Source organism: Babesia bovis, chromosome 3, assembly GCF_000165395.2.
Source record: "Babesia bovis T2Bo chromosome 3, whole genome shotgun sequence".
Taxonomy (NCBI): domain Eukaryota; phylum Apicomplexa; class Aconoidasida; order Piroplasmida; family Babesiidae; genus Babesia; species Babesia bovis.
In genome coordinates, this window is record NC_010575.1 from 88,161 (window position 1) to 104,349 (window position 16,189).

The 16,189-nt window shown below is 36.7% G+C and overlaps 8 protein-coding genes across 8 annotated transcripts; 4 read left to right on the forward strand and 4 right to left on the reverse strand.

The window, feature by feature from the left end:
* Positions 1-30: 30 nt before the first annotated feature.
* Positions 31-2,262, reverse strand: BBOV_III000412 (MAC/Perforin domain family protein). The gene is made up of 10 exons (XM_051767772.1): positions 2,090-2,262; positions 1,848-2,053; positions 1,515-1,708; positions 961-1,388; positions 751-899; positions 588-714; positions 432-522; positions 311-396; positions 200-275; positions 31-166 (listed from the first exon to the last, which is right to left on the reverse strand). Exons 1-10 carry the CDS (start codon positions 2,252-2,254, stop codon positions 36-38), a joined length of 1,653 nt encoding a protein of 550 aa, XP_051623723.1. The 5' UTR covers positions 2,255-2,262; the 3' UTR covers positions 31-35.
* A 636-nt stretch (positions 2,263-2,898) lies between these two features.
* Positions 2,899-4,464, reverse strand: BBOV_III000414 (MAC/Perforin domain family protein). Its single transcript, XM_051767301.1, has 5 exons — positions 4,240-4,464; positions 4,073-4,200; positions 3,949-4,014; positions 3,522-3,915; positions 2,899-3,487 (listed from the first exon to the last, which is right to left on the reverse strand). The coding sequence occupies exons 1-5, from the start codon at positions 4,416-4,418 to the stop codon at positions 2,953-2,955; spliced, it is 1,302 nt and encodes a 433-aa protein (XP_051623760.1). The 5' UTR covers positions 4,419-4,464; the 3' UTR covers positions 2,899-2,952.
* Positions 4,465-6,297: 1,833 nt separating this feature from the next.
* BBOV_III000420 (OST-HTH Associated domain family protein) lies at positions 6,298-8,299 on the forward strand. The gene is made up of 4 exons (XM_001611127.2): positions 6,298-6,320; positions 6,357-6,423; positions 6,461-7,360; positions 7,461-8,299. The coding sequence occupies exons 1-4, from the start codon at positions 6,306-6,308 to the stop codon at positions 8,291-8,293; spliced, it is 1,815 nt and encodes a 604-aa protein (XP_001611177.2). The 5' UTR covers positions 6,298-6,305; the 3' UTR covers positions 8,294-8,299.
* Positions 8,300-8,478: 179 nt separating this feature from the next.
* BBOV_III000430 (Obg_CgtA GTPase family protein) lies at positions 8,479-9,939 on the reverse strand. The gene is made up of 7 exons (XM_001611128.2): positions 9,823-9,939; positions 9,420-9,785; positions 9,325-9,383; positions 9,163-9,289; positions 8,988-9,069; positions 8,792-8,948; positions 8,479-8,756 (listed from the first exon to the last, which is right to left on the reverse strand). The coding sequence occupies exons 1-7, from the start codon at positions 9,910-9,912 to the stop codon at positions 8,480-8,482; spliced, it is 1,158 nt and encodes a 385-aa protein (XP_001611178.1). The 5' UTR covers positions 9,913-9,939; the 3' UTR covers position 8,479.
* Positions 9,940-10,140: 201 nt separating this feature from the next.
* On the forward strand, positions 10,141-12,810 carry BBOV_III000440 (uncharacterized protein; the record flags this gene model as incomplete). The annotated part of the gene is made up of 1 exon (XM_001611129.2): positions 10,141-12,810. The coding sequence occupies exon 1, from the start codon at positions 10,339-10,341 to the stop codon at positions 12,808-12,810; it is 2,472 nt and encodes an 823-aa protein (XP_001611179.2). The 5' UTR covers positions 10,141-10,338.
* A 441-nt stretch (positions 12,811-13,251) lies between these two features.
* BBOV_III000450 (Cytidine and deoxycytidylate deaminase zinc-binding region family protein) lies at positions 13,252-14,435 on the forward strand. Its single transcript, XM_051767722.1, is given in 6 exon segments — positions 13,252-13,422; positions 13,467-13,577; positions 13,613-13,781; positions 13,822-13,897; positions 13,933-14,060; positions 14,075-14,435. Coding segments are annotated over 6 exon segments (621 nt in total). The 5' UTR covers positions 13,252-13,287; the 3' UTR covers positions 14,077-14,435.
* On the reverse strand, positions 13,904-14,882 carry BBOV_III000455 (uncharacterized protein). Its single transcript, XM_051767242.1, has 6 exons — positions 14,788-14,882; positions 14,689-14,753; positions 14,509-14,652; positions 14,387-14,470; positions 14,291-14,351; positions 13,904-14,254 (listed from the first exon to the last, which is right to left on the reverse strand). The coding sequence occupies exons 1-6, from the start codon at positions 14,840-14,842 to the stop codon at positions 14,094-14,096; spliced, it is 570 nt and encodes a 189-aa protein (XP_051623680.1). The 5' UTR covers positions 14,843-14,882; the 3' UTR covers positions 13,904-14,093.
* Positions 14,883-14,952: 70 nt separating this feature from the next.
* On the forward strand, positions 14,953-16,052 carry BBOV_III000460 (Snf7 family protein). The gene is made up of 3 exons (XM_001611131.2): positions 14,953-15,147; positions 15,183-15,385; positions 15,618-16,052. The coding sequence occupies exons 1-3, from the start codon at positions 15,063-15,065 to the stop codon at positions 15,990-15,992; spliced, it is 663 nt and encodes a 220-aa protein (XP_001611181.1). The 5' UTR covers positions 14,953-15,062; the 3' UTR covers positions 15,993-16,052.
* Positions 16,053-16,189: the final 137 nt, after the last annotated feature.

A 16,189-nucleotide genomic window follows, 5' to 3' on the forward strand; every position in this document is an offset into this window, starting at 1 on the left:
AAGATTAGACAACTTATTATCTCACAAAATAGTTATTAGCGGACACAAAAAATGTACGCTGCGCTCATAGTATCACTATCCGGTGATCCATTGCATCCAGTCGAAAACTTGGGGCATGTCACGATTCTAACTCTTATTCCTTTATCAATTATTCGTAAAGCAAATCCTGTGCTTTTTGTGAACAAAAATTAGCACCTACCATTTGCCATTTTGAACCCCGGGTCGCATTCCAATGTCTTACCTGATCTGATTATGCGTGATTTGGTGTCAAATAGCTATAAGATGATGATCAATTGCATGTTAAACCTACATTCAAGCCACGAGTGTTTTTTGGGAAACATGAAGCCCAAATAAGACCATGGGGTCCTAAATGGGCATATCCACAAGTAGATCCACCTGAAGATATGTCCTTATTATGAACCATAACCGACCTTTTGGGCATGAAACAATCGCAAAGGGATTGGTAAACTGAATAATGGCTCCAAATCCGACAACCATATTGTTGGGGCATTGCACCTCATTCTGTAAACAGTAAATAATTCATATATTGTACCAATTACGCATGGATTATTTGTGGTGTTACTTACATATCTGTCTAATATTGATGTCCCCTTTGTGACTTTTTGTACGATATCATAGTTTGGTGATTCACCACAAAGAGCAATTACTATGGTTGATTTTACATCCTTGTTTAAGTCTAATATGCAGGAATTCCTTTTGTATAATATTAGCAAATATGCTGAAACTAACAATCCAGAGTGGCATGTCCTCAATCCCAGTATTTGCTTTTTTTCATTTAAATTGACCCCAAAACCGACGACAATTTTAGAGTTTCCAGAACATATATCTTGGTTAACCCGAGGATTGCCATCAACTGCTACCATGGTTAACTCCTTCAGCTGCAGTAAATATATATCAACCAAATACATATAGGGGCGTATAGTCAATTTAAGAACTTACTAAATGACTTATTGGGCTTTCTATGGTTTCTGTTGACACTTTTTCCTTTATATCTATCCCTTTGAGCTTTGTATAATATTCGATGGCTTTTGCATAAAGGTTTTTCGCTTGATTTTCCATCATTATTTCAGATAGTGGTTGATATTCAACATCAATAGGCACAGGGTTGAGAGCAACGTCTCTTACCCAATCTTCGAACACATCAGGAGCCATTGATTCATTATGAGGTTCAGGCCCAACTGTATACTGAACAAGATCATGTTCTTTTCCTTCGCTGGAGACCTTAGAGCTACTTGATTTGGTTTTTTTTGATTTTTTCTTAACTAGATGAAACCACGAAGAAGATTTTTTAATTGTTGTTTTTTGTTTGGATGCATCCCTTTTGGATTCCCTATTTGATACATTGCTAAACCTTCTGAATATACCACCTGCAACTCTATGTTAAGCTGTTTTATTACTATTTGTGTGGAAGGACCATCAAGATATCAATGTTCTACGATGAAACCTCAATGTTTATCTAACACGTTCGATACTACCACTATTATTTTGCTTACCCATTGAAATTCTTCGCGTAACATGGGTGCCATAATCAGCAAAGAAACGCATCCATGAAGATATACAACCAGAGCAGCTTTCATCGTCCATGTTTTCCACATACTTTTCAGTAGGGCAGTCTGCAACCTTGAAATCACCTTGGCATTCTTTTACTAAGTTTTTGACAATATTGTCGAAGTTATCCATGTTAACTCTGCCAAACAACTGAGAGGTTTAAAATGGAACGAAAATACAAAACATGAACAAAGTAACCCAGTTTCAAAATTCCCCCAACATTTATGGGTACTGGATAACAGATGACGTTTGATAGATTTAACATTATGCATCTTTACCTAGGGTTATTGTAGATGATTCCTGCACTGTATACGGTACAGCGATACTTCCTAACAAGTACATTTCGAGATTTCTTTAGCTTGTTATAAATATCATCCCTCGTATTAACTGTTTTGTGATTGGATTTGAATATTCCTGAACCCCCTTCACTTTTGCTTGAGAGCATAATTGTTTTTAATTTTTGTTTCGTATCTACTACTGTACGCTGCAATCATTGGGAAATAAAACGTTTTATTCTTACCTCATATGAAACATCACAAACAAATTCGTTTGATAGCCATATGCCCATCTTGTCATAGCTATCATTGTCTTTATTAACTCCTAAAGTGTAATTATCTAAGACAGGTGCCCTGTAATTTTTAAGACTGAATCCGGTAGATTCATCAGTCCCACTTTGGTTATACATATCATATCCACATCCAATATATTCTGCGTTTTCATATCACGCCAAATATATGTTACCTATGTTGTTTGCTGTTAAGCTATTATTTTGAAATATGATTTTCTGTCTTTCCAAAGACACAGGTAATTCTGGTTGACTGGATATATTTGGTTCCCCCTGAAAACAACCATGCACCACTATGAGAGTGTTTGCCACAATGAAAAAAAACCATTTATAAATCATATTATTTGGGATTTTAGACATCTATAGGATATCATACATGCATAAACTCTACAATTGTAAGAGTGCCAATATGAATCATTCGAAACATAAATCAACATGAGTTCCCATAAAATCAATCTATCATGAAATTAATGAAAGTGATATAATCGTAAAAAACAAACCTTAACCGATGCTTAAAAGAATTTTGAAAATATATTAACCCTATAAAGAAACATTGCTGTAAAGTACAAAGGTTTATTATGGAAAGTAATGATGATACCTGTTACATTTTGCTCATTACCTTCGACATAAAACAACTGATGCATTTTTATAGTTAACAGTGTGAATAAAATTTTTTATTCATTGTCTTTTAACAATTTATAACGTCAAGAGTGTAATATTCGATTATATAGCTTTGTGAGAATAGTGCATTTAAAGCAAGTTAGTCTACATTATATGTTTTATTTTATTGCTGCTGATGATAATGCCACAGTTCGGATCTATGACCCACTATAAGATTTCAGAGCGAACCAATAGTGTCTTCTTATACCTATTGGCATAAATTGTGACATCGGTGTAAGTTCAACGTTAATAGGCATCGAATTCTCCTTGATGCTATCTACCCAATCCCGAAAACCTTCTGGAGTGTCCACAGGAATAAATGTATCACCTCCCATGATAAAGAACTTTCCGTTTTTCTTTTTCACCTTTTCCTTTTGTTGCTTTTCATTCGTATTATTTAAATTGAAAGATCCACTTAATACGCCTACATTAACTGATATGTTATGTTTTTTGTCATTAGACTCTGCATTTTCATTTGCCGTATTTTCCATTTCATCCATTTGTAAAATCTTTCCGCCCATTGTAATGCGAGATATAACATGTGTACCATAGTTCATGAAAAACTTCTTCCATAGTTCACAATAATTTTTACATTCAGCATCTGAAAGATATTTTTCTTGTGTATCACATTTTTCTTTGTCAGGGTAAGATTCGATTTCTTTTGTCGCATTTTCAAATGCCCTTGTAACATTCCTATATATAAATCATTATACAAAGTTCCATTTACCATTTTGAAGACAATATCATACCTGTAGTAAACATCGCACAATTTGATTTTAATGCAAACATATGCTTTTTAACAATATCTTCCATTCCAGCGATTTCTTTATTTTGCATTACATAATTAACTCCAAAATTGGCAATGCCAAGAAATGACTCTACATCTTCTGAAAGTATAGATACCAATGTTTCCTTATTTTTAATCATACGTTTTTCATGTCCTCTATGACAGGATGGTTCTTGTCTTATCCAAACACCTATAGGCATAGGGTTTATCTTTGAGCGGTTTCTACATGGCCACTGAAAATTAACTACAGGCTGAGTATATCCACTATCTAGAAAGCTTTCTTCATCACCAAAAGGCATAGATTTGGTGCTATCATAGCCACAACCAAGGTATTCTATAAAATATTAAATGTTTACGTAGATTTTACCTAGACCTTTAACGCTTTGGACTGGGGTCTCTATGTTGAGTATTTCACATGTTTCAGCTTCATCGGCTGCACATTATTTGTCATTGGTCTCAAAATAGTTCATGTTTGTAAGTATGATACTAACCCAGATTTTCATTTTCTTCAATACCATTGGCGCTCGATGGTAACAACTCCTTTTTCATTCCATCACCTCCCTCATTTGTTGGACCCTTCGGAAGAGTTCCAGATTGTTTATTAAGCGTGCCTTTATTGCTGATATAAAATTGTTCATTAATGTAACTATGAATATACCTGGATGTATCACGATTTACGATCTGTTTAGGACTATCATTAGGCTTACTCTCAATGGGATGTTCATTTTGTTCATTCAAAACGCCATCGTTCTTTAATCCCGTTTTTAACGTAATACTACCAACATATTCAACAATGCTTTTAACAATGAAAAGCAAGAAAACACATGATAATCTCATCTTTTTTTCATCTGTCTTATAGGCTGTGAGATGTGTTAGAATTTAATGTGCATTAAAATGCTATCTGATCTGAACCGCGATCCACTGAATCGAGTGACATTCTGGATATAAAACAAGGTTATATTCACAGGTATATAACGCAAACGGTTTAACGATTTATTAAAAAGAAATATATGTAACAGTAAAATCTAACGTCATTTGCGCAGTAGACATTTCATGATATAATACGCCATAATACACACATCTCCTTTGATACAGCATTGACCTTAGCTAACACTACGTAATTTACCGAGGAAGAAACATGAATACTAAATAGGCATAATCATTTTTTCCATCGTGAAATAATGAATAAAAACACGTAATACCATGAAAAATAATCTATTTTTACGCATTACGCATTGTCTAACTATGTGATCAAATGTGACAAGAATTTTTTCCCTATGAACGCAATGTTTGTATATACAGGTTCCACTTAGAAATGACACTGTTAATTTCAATAAATTATTTGAGTTGTGAGCAAATTTGCAACAATATAATGTATTTAAATAGAGTATTTGAAGGCGTTGAATATGATTGTGCTGTCTTATAGTCGTACTCAAACGGCTAGTCATCTACGCTCATTGGCTAAACCATTCAATATTATTAACTCATGTGCTGTTATATTGGCGTACGCATAAAATAATGAGTGTTTACATAACTCTTAACCTCATTTTACGATGTGTATGCAGTTACAATCAGATTCGATTGCGCGCGCTGAGCCTACATGTGGTGTTGCGATATATTACTCTGTCAACACCCATTCTCGTATTAAAAAGTATATTAACATTGGCATAAGCAAGTTATATATCTGTACAATTTATGGATGTGTGCTTTTTGTGCCTGCCGTATTGTTATCTGAGCACGTTCTACATGGCATAAAAACGCCTTTTTATAGAATTGGTTCTACATTTTATACACGGAAACTATAAATATTCATTTATATTGCAATTAAATATAGAATCCGTGCATATAGTACCATTTAGTGGACATTCTCGTTTTGGCTATCATGGCATACACATCTGTAAGATGTGTAATGTTTAATTTGCGATTTTGATCCTTCCATATGATTGCCAATGTAAGTTGTATATTTACTTATTATTATGATCGATTTTTTACAATTCCATAACGCGAATCGCTGATCAGCTCTGTATGGATTAAAGATAAAGACATGTGTAAGCTGTTTTATCCTCTTAAAGGTTAAAAAGGTATGTTCATACACCCACATATGTTTAAACAAAGCTTATATCCATTTATGTTACCATCCTTCCACTATTTTATATTTAGAAATAGTGTAATAGTTGCCATGTAGAGGATATATCTATTTTTATGAATAAATCGCCTTTCTTCAACACTAACAAACCAAATATAACCTTTTATAGGTGGACGTATTCATACAATTAAAATAGAAGCATTTAAATACATCACTGACTTTACAACATTCCTGGTAAGTGTAATCGTATAAACTTCCTTATTATAATATAAAAACAGCCTCCATTTTAGTCATATTTTATCTGCATTGTTACAATAATGAACAACATAATATATCCCTATGAATCCTAAACACATGTTCCATTTGAAGACATTTCCCCGGATACTCCTCATCAAATGATTCCCATTTAGTGGTTTAAATGCTCATTGTTGCTTCTTTATGAACCATTGATCTGTTTAAAATCCATTAGTTCCCTAATCATGTTTTGTCAAACAAAACCAATATGTTGTCTATTTGTTGCAGAATCAAGGCCAACAAATCTCTATAGATAAGAATAGGAACAAGTGCTGCGTGTAAAGACCTATTGTTTGGAAATCAGATGATAATGTTAGTCACCCAATGAATTCTTCGATCTCATAATGTTCCTCCATTTGGTAGGTGAAAGGGTTCGCTGATTTAATCGTTGACAGACATCCTTCGCAAGAAGCAGACTTATGAAGAATGAAATAGCTTTTACGAAATATAGGTGGCGACTTGGTTTGGATAGGATCATATTTTAACTCATAGAATTGAGATTTTCACTTGTTAACTATGCACCGGAAAGATTGTCATCACGGTCTGCCTAAAGACCACAAATCGACCTCCGAGAATTTCTACACTTGGCTAGAAAAATATAATCAAAGCTTTAATAATGATCATTTGAAGAGTGTATATACCTCAAAGAAAGCCCAGGAAGAATGGAAACCAAGAACGCGAGAAGAGCATAACAGAAATAAAAATATTGCAGATAGCTCCTTCAGCAACCAGCGAATAGAAACCGCATTGAAAATATCACCCCAACCATACAACATTAAGGGCGAATACAGGCAAAATAACCGCCAGCATTCCAGAGATAAGGTTAACAGTGATACAAACAGGGGATTTGATTACCGTTTCCACGAGCGTGATGCCACCCGATTAAATAATACCTGTAGCTCAAATGTGACAATGGAGCGCCGTGGCGGTCTTACCTGGATACGAGGCTCCAATGGAGTATTAATACCTTATATCGAGAATACATGGTTACAACAGATGATAACCAAACTAGTTTCCGATTCAGAGTCACTGTGGCAATTTATGAACACTTTGAAGACAACACTGATGGAATCCGTTTTGTTTCTCTATAGCGAAGGTATAAAACCTTATTTGGGGGATGTTGCAAATCAGATGAAGCGTTCCATTGCAGACAATTTTTGGAGTGCCTCTGAGGTTGCGTTTGTATCTCTTCATTGTCAAGACACTGTAGATCTTAGGACAGAGCTTCGTGTTAAAGGAGAGATGGGTTGGGTTGTTTACCTTCGCGAAAAACCTCCAGGCTTTTTAGGTTTCGTTGACACTCACAGTACAGTGGATCCGTATTCCAACTATCATTGGCGTGCCCTGAACAATTTTGCAGTGGATATCATGAGAGCTTGCAAAGCGCCTGTTAAGAATGGTAAGTAGTTATCTCCTATATATGTTTCGTGATGACTCATGTATGCACTTTGACGTAGTAGTTACTTGTATAAAAATCGAATGACTAACCAGTACATCAGATAATGAAGCCAGCGAAGGCCTGGTATCATTCACGGGAGGTCGCTATGCTTTTGCGGAGCGTTTGCGCGAGGAGGTACATGCTTTCCGATCAATGCGTTTGGGAGAGGTTGTTCATCTTGTACAGTTGGCTATATACACTGGTGTGTTTGTGTATGCTCAAAGAATACTTCTTCCGGTGACTGCATGTGAAAAGACAGCCGAAGAAATGTTTCCCAGGATGAAAAAAGCAAGGCACCCTATTTGCTCCTCTCTGGATGAGGTACGCAGAATAATTTCCTTGTTAGTGGACAACCGTAAACATGGTCTTGTTTTAGCTCAGCTTAAACAACAGTTTTTGATGCAGTTTAATAAAGAGCTCAATCCAATAACGTTTGGCTTCCGTAAATTGCAGAATCTTCTTCTTTCTAATCATTTCAACAACCAGTATCAGTTATTCGTTCCCATAGACAGTCCTCATCGAACCCATATTCAACACCGTAGGTATACTATACCTCTTGGATGCCGTGCATTCCAACAATCTAAAATTGTTTTTGATCCGAATAAATTCTGGTCACCACTGGATGAATGGTATGATGAACCTTTCGAATCACTAAATGATCTTCCCGCTAACATTCAAGCTGCCCTTGAAGATGTTTTGGCTGACGAAGATGAGTATTGTACAAAATCACCTTCATCCAAGCCTACTATGTCGGCAAGAAGTACTACATACGAGTCTGAAATAGGCACCGCCCGATCTGCATTATCAACCGAACTTAGCGAGAACTACGTTGAACCCAAATTCAGTTTGAGAGATTACTGTAGCTTTGATCTCATGGATGATCATATTCGTTAAATCTTTAATGGCTGTTGAACACTATAAGCTTATAGTCTTCTCAATACACTATATTTGTATGTATCAGATGCCAGTTGGACATACACCTTCGCCGACGAATATAGGTCTTCAAACTATTTTGCCAATTTTCCAAATATCATCTTACAACAACTATTTAACATATCATTTTAAATTATCCACAATAATTTATATCAATGGTTCATCATCTCTATCAATAACTCTATTAGCAAGCTGTCTAGCAAATGTTTCTACTAGTCCTCGCACAGAACGAATTAAACTGGCTATACCCAATCCATATTTTGCACTCGTTGGGATAACGGTAGTATTTAAATCGATAGTTTTTAGATAGTTGCAAAATTTATCCACATTTTTTGCAGCAGCAGCGGGATTAACATCCATCTTAGTTACCACAATAACGAACGGTTTTTCCGATAACCCTGATCCATGGACATGTATCTGTTCTCTGCATGGAGTTGAAAGACATGATAAAATTATTACCTCAGCGATGCAAAGTTTTCCTCAATGGAACTACATGTAGCATTGCATACATCGATCACATACAACAACGCCTTGGTACGTTCGATATGTCTAAAAAAATCCTGTGTAAATCTACATGTGACTATGCCAGGAAGATCGGCGACACTAATGCTTTTCCCTGAGCATTAAATGTCCACACATGAAATAATGCAATTACCATCCGTGAACATGATATATCCAATGCATGGTGCTATTGTCGTAAAGGGGTAGGCAGCGATTTTCGAGTTGGCTCTTGTCATCTAAATATTTTAAGTAATAAAAAACTCGCAGGCTTTTTATAGATACTATAGGTAAAATATACGAAATAACCTGGTATAATTCCCTTAACTTACAGCGGAAAGAAGAGTAGATTTACCCACATTAGGGAGACCGACTAAACCGATATCTGCGATTGATTTCAGTTCGATTTCGTAATACCCTTCATCAGCTTCACCTCCGTATTCAGCATGATATGGAGTTCTACATAGGGTTATTGCCAATAACTGTTGCCTAACCTCATAGTGTTACCACGACCTCCACATCCACCTCTTGCAAGGAGTATGGGACTATGTGACTGAGTCGACATATATAAACAACAACAACAACGTACGGCATCATTGATATCTGCGATTAAACTTCGTTTCCATGACCAACAAAGCTGTCGCCAGCATTTGTCAGAGTCGTGTAGAAATGAGGGTTCCAACTTATATACAAGTGTTCCAAGCGGCATTTTTAATTTTACATCATTTCCAGGTCTTCCAGATGCATATCTATTTCCGATAGTACCATCTGGAGCCTTAACAGCACCAGGTATGTGTCGTAGATCTACCCTATGATCATGCTTATCCATGGGTATTGCATATACATTTCCACCCTTACCACCCGCGCCTCCCGCTGGTAACCCCGGTCCAGAAAGTCTATGTGGCCCATGTTTGCTGAACACAACTGCGCCGTCTCCACCTTTTCCTCCAATACACTATAAACATATAACTCCTGGAAGTTTGTTCACTTACCTTTACAAGCTTTAAATCGACGATTGGCCTTGTGATTATACGTTCTTCACGACACGATGTTGGTAAAATAACTTTAGCGATTTGGCTCATGACTGTATATTATCCTATTCATTTTAGATATGTATAATTATCCATGGATATACGATCATTACGTATATTGAATCCACATTCATCTTTCCTGATCATCATCGTAACTAAATGTGACTAAAGAACGTTAGTTAACCATTTTTTGGTCGCAATAAAATTTTATCTGTACAATAACCGTGGAATAATTGTTGAGCACACTGTCTTGAATGAATTCATTTATTTTGCAGCATAATTGAATATATAACTAAGGAATCTGATATATATTTTAAACTAGAATTTATGTGTAGATAAATATTAGAAAGGTGTGCACAAGGTTATTCTTTATGCTTATTGATGTCTATTGTTAGATGAACGCACTGTCTTCCATCGCCATTTATATTTTTACACTTGATTATATAACTAGGATGTACATTATTTAATGTTATCTAAATGCGTTTAGCAAATGCATCCTTAGCAACGTTAACTATTGCAACAATTTATTCCTTCAGTTACATTGTGTCCTCCTTACGGTACAATATTACCTTTGTTGGCAGATCAAAATGCCATTTATCGCATTCAAATATCGTAAAATCATGTGTTTTCCATGGTTCTATTATTTGTACGCCACACCATCTGTTTTCCATTCAATCTTCTGGTGTGGATTCTAACGACACCAACAATGAGGAAAATGCTGATTTCATGATAGATTCGGCTACTAGTGCAACAGTTAATGATCAATCTAAGGGGTCAAAAGATGTAAAACAGGACTTAGAATCTCAATCGGATGAAATTCGTAATTCTCTCTTGAACGACAATTTTGACGATGAGTTGAAGGAGCTTATTTTGGAAACGTATGACAAGCCTCCCAGTGCAAATAATAAGGTTGTCTCATCTGAATTAGATTGGTTTGATGATGATGGACCTATAGATTCAGAAGATGAAATATTAAATCTTGAATACTGTGATCAAAAGACGGTAGACGTGGAGTCCATTTACGAGAAGATGGACCCTAGCGGTCTTCGTAAATATTTACCTAAATCCACAAACCGTATAGAAAGGACATTAGGCAATGTTTATGAAGTTAATCAGCCAATTGTAGATGACGACGTTGTTGCTAAACAATCTGAGAGTACTATCCCGCTTCCTTCGCACATAAAGGAGAAGCTTGCTAATTCCCGTGCATTCAAAGATGCAAGAAAACTGGCTGAAGACGCAGACATCAAAGTAATGGCTCCTTCGGATGAAAATAAATTTTTAACGGAGATGGATGATGAGTTGTCAACAGATGACTGTTCCGATGAGGGACCTTCAGGAGATGTCGATGCAAATTCATCTGGTGGCAATGTACATTCATCTACGGAGGAAAATGACAATGTATTTATTGAAGACGATGCAATTCGCTATTTCATGGACCTTCCTATGCTTCGTTGGACCAATTATGACGTTGAAGCATATAACACTGCAGTAAAAAAGCTCTCCACATATCATCGGCATTATCAGGAATTACCCCGTCAACTAGGTACTGCAAGCCCATATGATGTATTCTCTGCTGATCCATGTAGTAGTGTTGGTGTTAACGATGGTTCTTGTAGTATGAGTCTTTCTGAGGAGTTAGAAGCTTTGGAGTCTGTTAAGGTAGATGGAGTTGATTTGAATTTTGAGGAGTATACACATAGTGATTTATTGAACGATATAGATGCATACGAAGCTGATGGGTACCCACCTGAGGTGTCCCAACTGGTAGATATGGATGCAAACCTATCAATATTTACTATGAGCGAGTTTACACCGAATTATTCACAAGTCAATGTAGTCGACCCACGAGTGTATATATCCATTCCTAAATCTAATGTTGAAGAAGGTGAAGTTGGTTTGACTGTAATGGGCGAGCCTTGTTTTGTGAATCGAGTTCGTGACCAGCGTCTGGGTCAGTTAATAAATAAGATACCTCTAAAGGATCAGCCTCATATGGGAACGATTTTAATTCCGAATGAGTTTGGATATTTGGATCAGAATATTCGTTACATGGCAGATGAGATTGGCGTTGTTTCACGATCGTTGATGTTTGTTCCTGATATCTCTGATGACGACCTCATGTTTTCATTGACGTTAAATAGGCTGATAAAGTTGATGCAGACCGCGTTTAACATAGATCGCATATCAATTATTGCCTTAGGTAGTCAAGGGCGTCGTGTCATCCATTACGTTTATACCGCAATGAAAGAGACTGTAGAGCGTACGTTGAATGACTTCCAAATTACACATCCCAAATTGAATCCTGAAAAATACAAAATTGTCAACAATTTCAATCGTTACAATAACATTGTAAGTCGTCAAAACACTCCGATGTTTGGTGATATTTTTGATGCAGTTCAATATATGGAGCACAGCGATAGCTTAAAGGCTGCTGAAAGGGAGCGTGATTACAATGTGATCAAGCCTTTGTGCAACATATTACAGAGTATAGTTTTATGGGACAGCCTAGAGGTTAATTTCAAAGAAGTGGTTGAGTTAGGTGTTCCCATTTTGTTCAACATGTCCAACCGTGTAAAGGTATTTGGGGATTTGCTTCGTTTAGACAATCCCAAATTCTTGTCTAAAAAGAAACGCTGCGATTCAAATGACAGTCAAGATTTAATATATATGTTCGACTTCTTCAAGGGCAAAGTTCCCAGCGAACTGTCTGATGTAATCGGAGAACACGTTCGTATGGCTTATAAAGGTCACAAGAATGATGCTGATGTTCCAGATGTATATCAATTCGTTACTAACCATACCGGTATTGATATTTGTATGAATGTATTTAGGGAAGCTCCGGGTCATTTTTACATGAAGAAGCCGGATGCTTCTCGTGGTGAATTGAACGCACTAGGTAATGCCATTCTTTCATCTGCCGATTGGATCAACAATTGGTCATTTTAATCGGAAATCAGGCATCTAACAATGGAAGCTTCAATATAGTTGCTTAATAGTCATATGTCCGCTACAACCATGTAATGCTACTAATATATCGGTGATAATTATATTATAGCTTCGGAGCTCCAGCTGACGATAACTAGGTAACCGATGGTAGACATGCTGGATAATAATATAACAATGTTGCTTATACAGAGGCAGCTTGTTGTTGCTTTATCTTTCCCATCTATGAATTAAGACCAATGTAAAAGCCGAATGTTATATACATTACGTGAAGGACACTATTACTCGACGTTATCCTTTACACATTGGAGTAATATTATATATAACACCGTGGAATGCTGTTTAAACTACAATCCAATCAGTTGCATGGTTCTATGATCGTAAACTTTTAGATGTGTAGTACACATCAATAATCTGGTATCCCGCAATATTGTTTTTCTTAGTTGTTAGATAATAACAGTAGCACATTAATATGCATTGATGTGTCATAAATTAACGAAGCATCGCAATTATAATGAATCATTCATACGAATAAATGGAAAATGTACCGTGATACCATTACAAATGTTGAATGAAGCAGATATTGATAATTTTATGACCGCTGCCTTGGATGAGGTTAGGTTATATTGTAAACGTTATATTCCATTATGTATTTGCAGGCACGGGACGCTTTGGAACGTGGCGAAGTTGCGGTTGGCTGTGTCATTGTAGACAAGGAAAAAAAAACGATCGTTGCTCGGGCTGGGAACAGCACGAATCAAAAGCATAATGTTAGTTGCATGAATTATGTTAATATCTGTATCAGTCCACATGGCATTGTGAATTTGGTGCCATTGATACTTTGTTTTCCTTGGTGCCAGATGGAAAGATCGGTGCCAACGATCAGGCCAATATACAGGCATTTACGTCTCGATATGCTTTATTCGTGACTTGTGAGCCATGTATTATGTGTGCCACAGCACTTCACATTGTAGGTATGTTATATCTAGTATCCATGGTTTCATTACATCTTAGGATTAACAGATATATACTACGGATGCGACAACGAAAAATTTGGTGGTTGCGGCTCTGTACTTTCTTTACATGAAGGGTTTGTGACAATAATTTCAATTTACCAGTCTACAGTTATGGCGACTTCCCCCCCTTAAACTGTCATAAAGGCATTCGTGCTGAGGAAGCTATTCAACTTCTACAGACCTTTTACGCCTCCGGCAACCCCAAGGGTAGGTATTTACTGCTGGAATATAACCCTTGTCCAGCTCCTGAGAGCAAAAGACATCGCAAGCTCACATAAGTCGTTTTGAAATCATCGCTTCCATCTCTTTGGAAAGTTTTTTCATCGAACTGTGGTACCATTCATCGTCCAATTTTCCATCCTCATAAAATGCTTCACCCAACGGCACTTTGTATACGTCCTTATGGGCTACATCTCCCACAGATGCGTATGCTGTGGTCCATATTCATTTTTATTTGTGGGACTTACAAATGTCGAATGTGGCCTGACGCCAATTGAGATAGAACCAAATGTAAAATTTGCTGTTTCCCTGTGTGATGTGTATCACATATGACAACTACTTACTGGACCGATTAATCTGCTCTGTGATCCATGCAAGATGATTTTATCATAGAAAAGCGTGAACAATAGCATGGTAAAATACGCAACCTGTAGATCCCATATTGTACCACATATATGCTACATACCAGCACAATCTTCAGGATTAATTTGTTCTTTCCAATACTGGTGAAAGCAGCGCCGTACAAACCGATAGCGCTCATGATTGCGAAACAAAGAATCCTTGTATACTGGAGCCACACATCTTCTTTAAAACCAAGGCTTGACAGATTCTGATAATGTATTTATTATTACGGTATTCAACCTACCTCCAGGGTGACGCTTTGTAGGATCTTTCCCATTTCCTGGGTACAGTACATGTTTCCAAGCTCATCTACGATCATTAAGGTAAACTGGCATTAACATACTCCCATTTTGTTCGACTTGTTCTACATTTTCACTTGAGCTTTTTTTCGCTTTCATTTTGTGTGTGATAAATAATGTTCATAGTCCTCTCTCCCAACACACAAGTCATTAATGAGGTGGAGGCTTCACTGAGAGCTTGCACATAATTTATTAAGTATGATAGACGCTATTTTTAAGGTTTCATTATCACAGTTTTCTTATATTGTAATATAATGTGTTACTGTTTTATGATGCCTGAAGATTCTTTTATATTAATGTGGAATCATAACAGTTTGCAATGGGTGGTATTATATCTTGGTGTACTCTTAATCCATTAAAAGGCAATATACTGGGTATGATTGTTCAGCTTAAGAGTCAAAGAGGTAAGTTCGTATGTAACTCTTATCACTGTCTATAGACGAGTTGGAGGAGTATCGCATATGTTTAATTAATCGGATAGAGGAGACTGAATCATGTATTAAGGACTATGTAACACATGGTAATCGTAATCAGGCGTTACTTTGCTTACGCAAAAAAGCGCTTTTAGTCGACCAACTATCGAGGATAGATTCATATCTATATCAAGTACTACAGGTCATATCCGACACTGAATTGGCTCAGGTATGCAATTTGAACCACTGGAGTCTATGGGTGCAATTATTATATGTTAAATATAGAACAGATTATAGCCATGTTTTTAGATGTCCATAACCCTGTGGTCGGTTTAGAGTAGATACTTTTTTGTTGACCATCTCAACAGGGTCTATTTACGTTTTTTAAACACCATGCAAATACATTAAAAGTGCTATATACGGCACATGTCCTCAACTGAATACGTATTAATACTTTACAGGTAAATGTGGACGTATACAAACATCTAAAGCTGGGCTCTGAATTGTTGTCAAAACTCTCCAAGTGTATGCAAATGGACGACATAGAATCAATGTTGGCTGTGTGGCAAACTTGCAGGGAGAACATGGAGGATACCACATGTGCTCTTAACGAACACAGCTCTGTTGTTGATAATGAAGCTCTATTGGAAGAACTTGAACAGCTATGCCGTGGAGATGCTGTAGATATCGCAAAAAATCTGCAGGTAGCACCCAGCTCCTGCACACCTAATTCGGAAACAGTGAATATATCGCAACCTGCTACTACAATTCCTTTGGCTCCAGTGGATCACCCGCCTGATGAACCAAAGATGGTTGCTCCGTTAAACTCGTGCTAACTTTCATAGTTACAAAACTTGATTAATTTTATTACAATAAAGATTATTTACAACAATATCTGCATACGTTATTACGATGTCCCAGATGGCATTACTGAATTGGCCATTTAATGTCCAGGAATGTGCCATTTGTTTATACAGATTCCGGGTGTACGTTTATCACAGTTGAGGTCCATTGGGTATATAATATGTTCCAC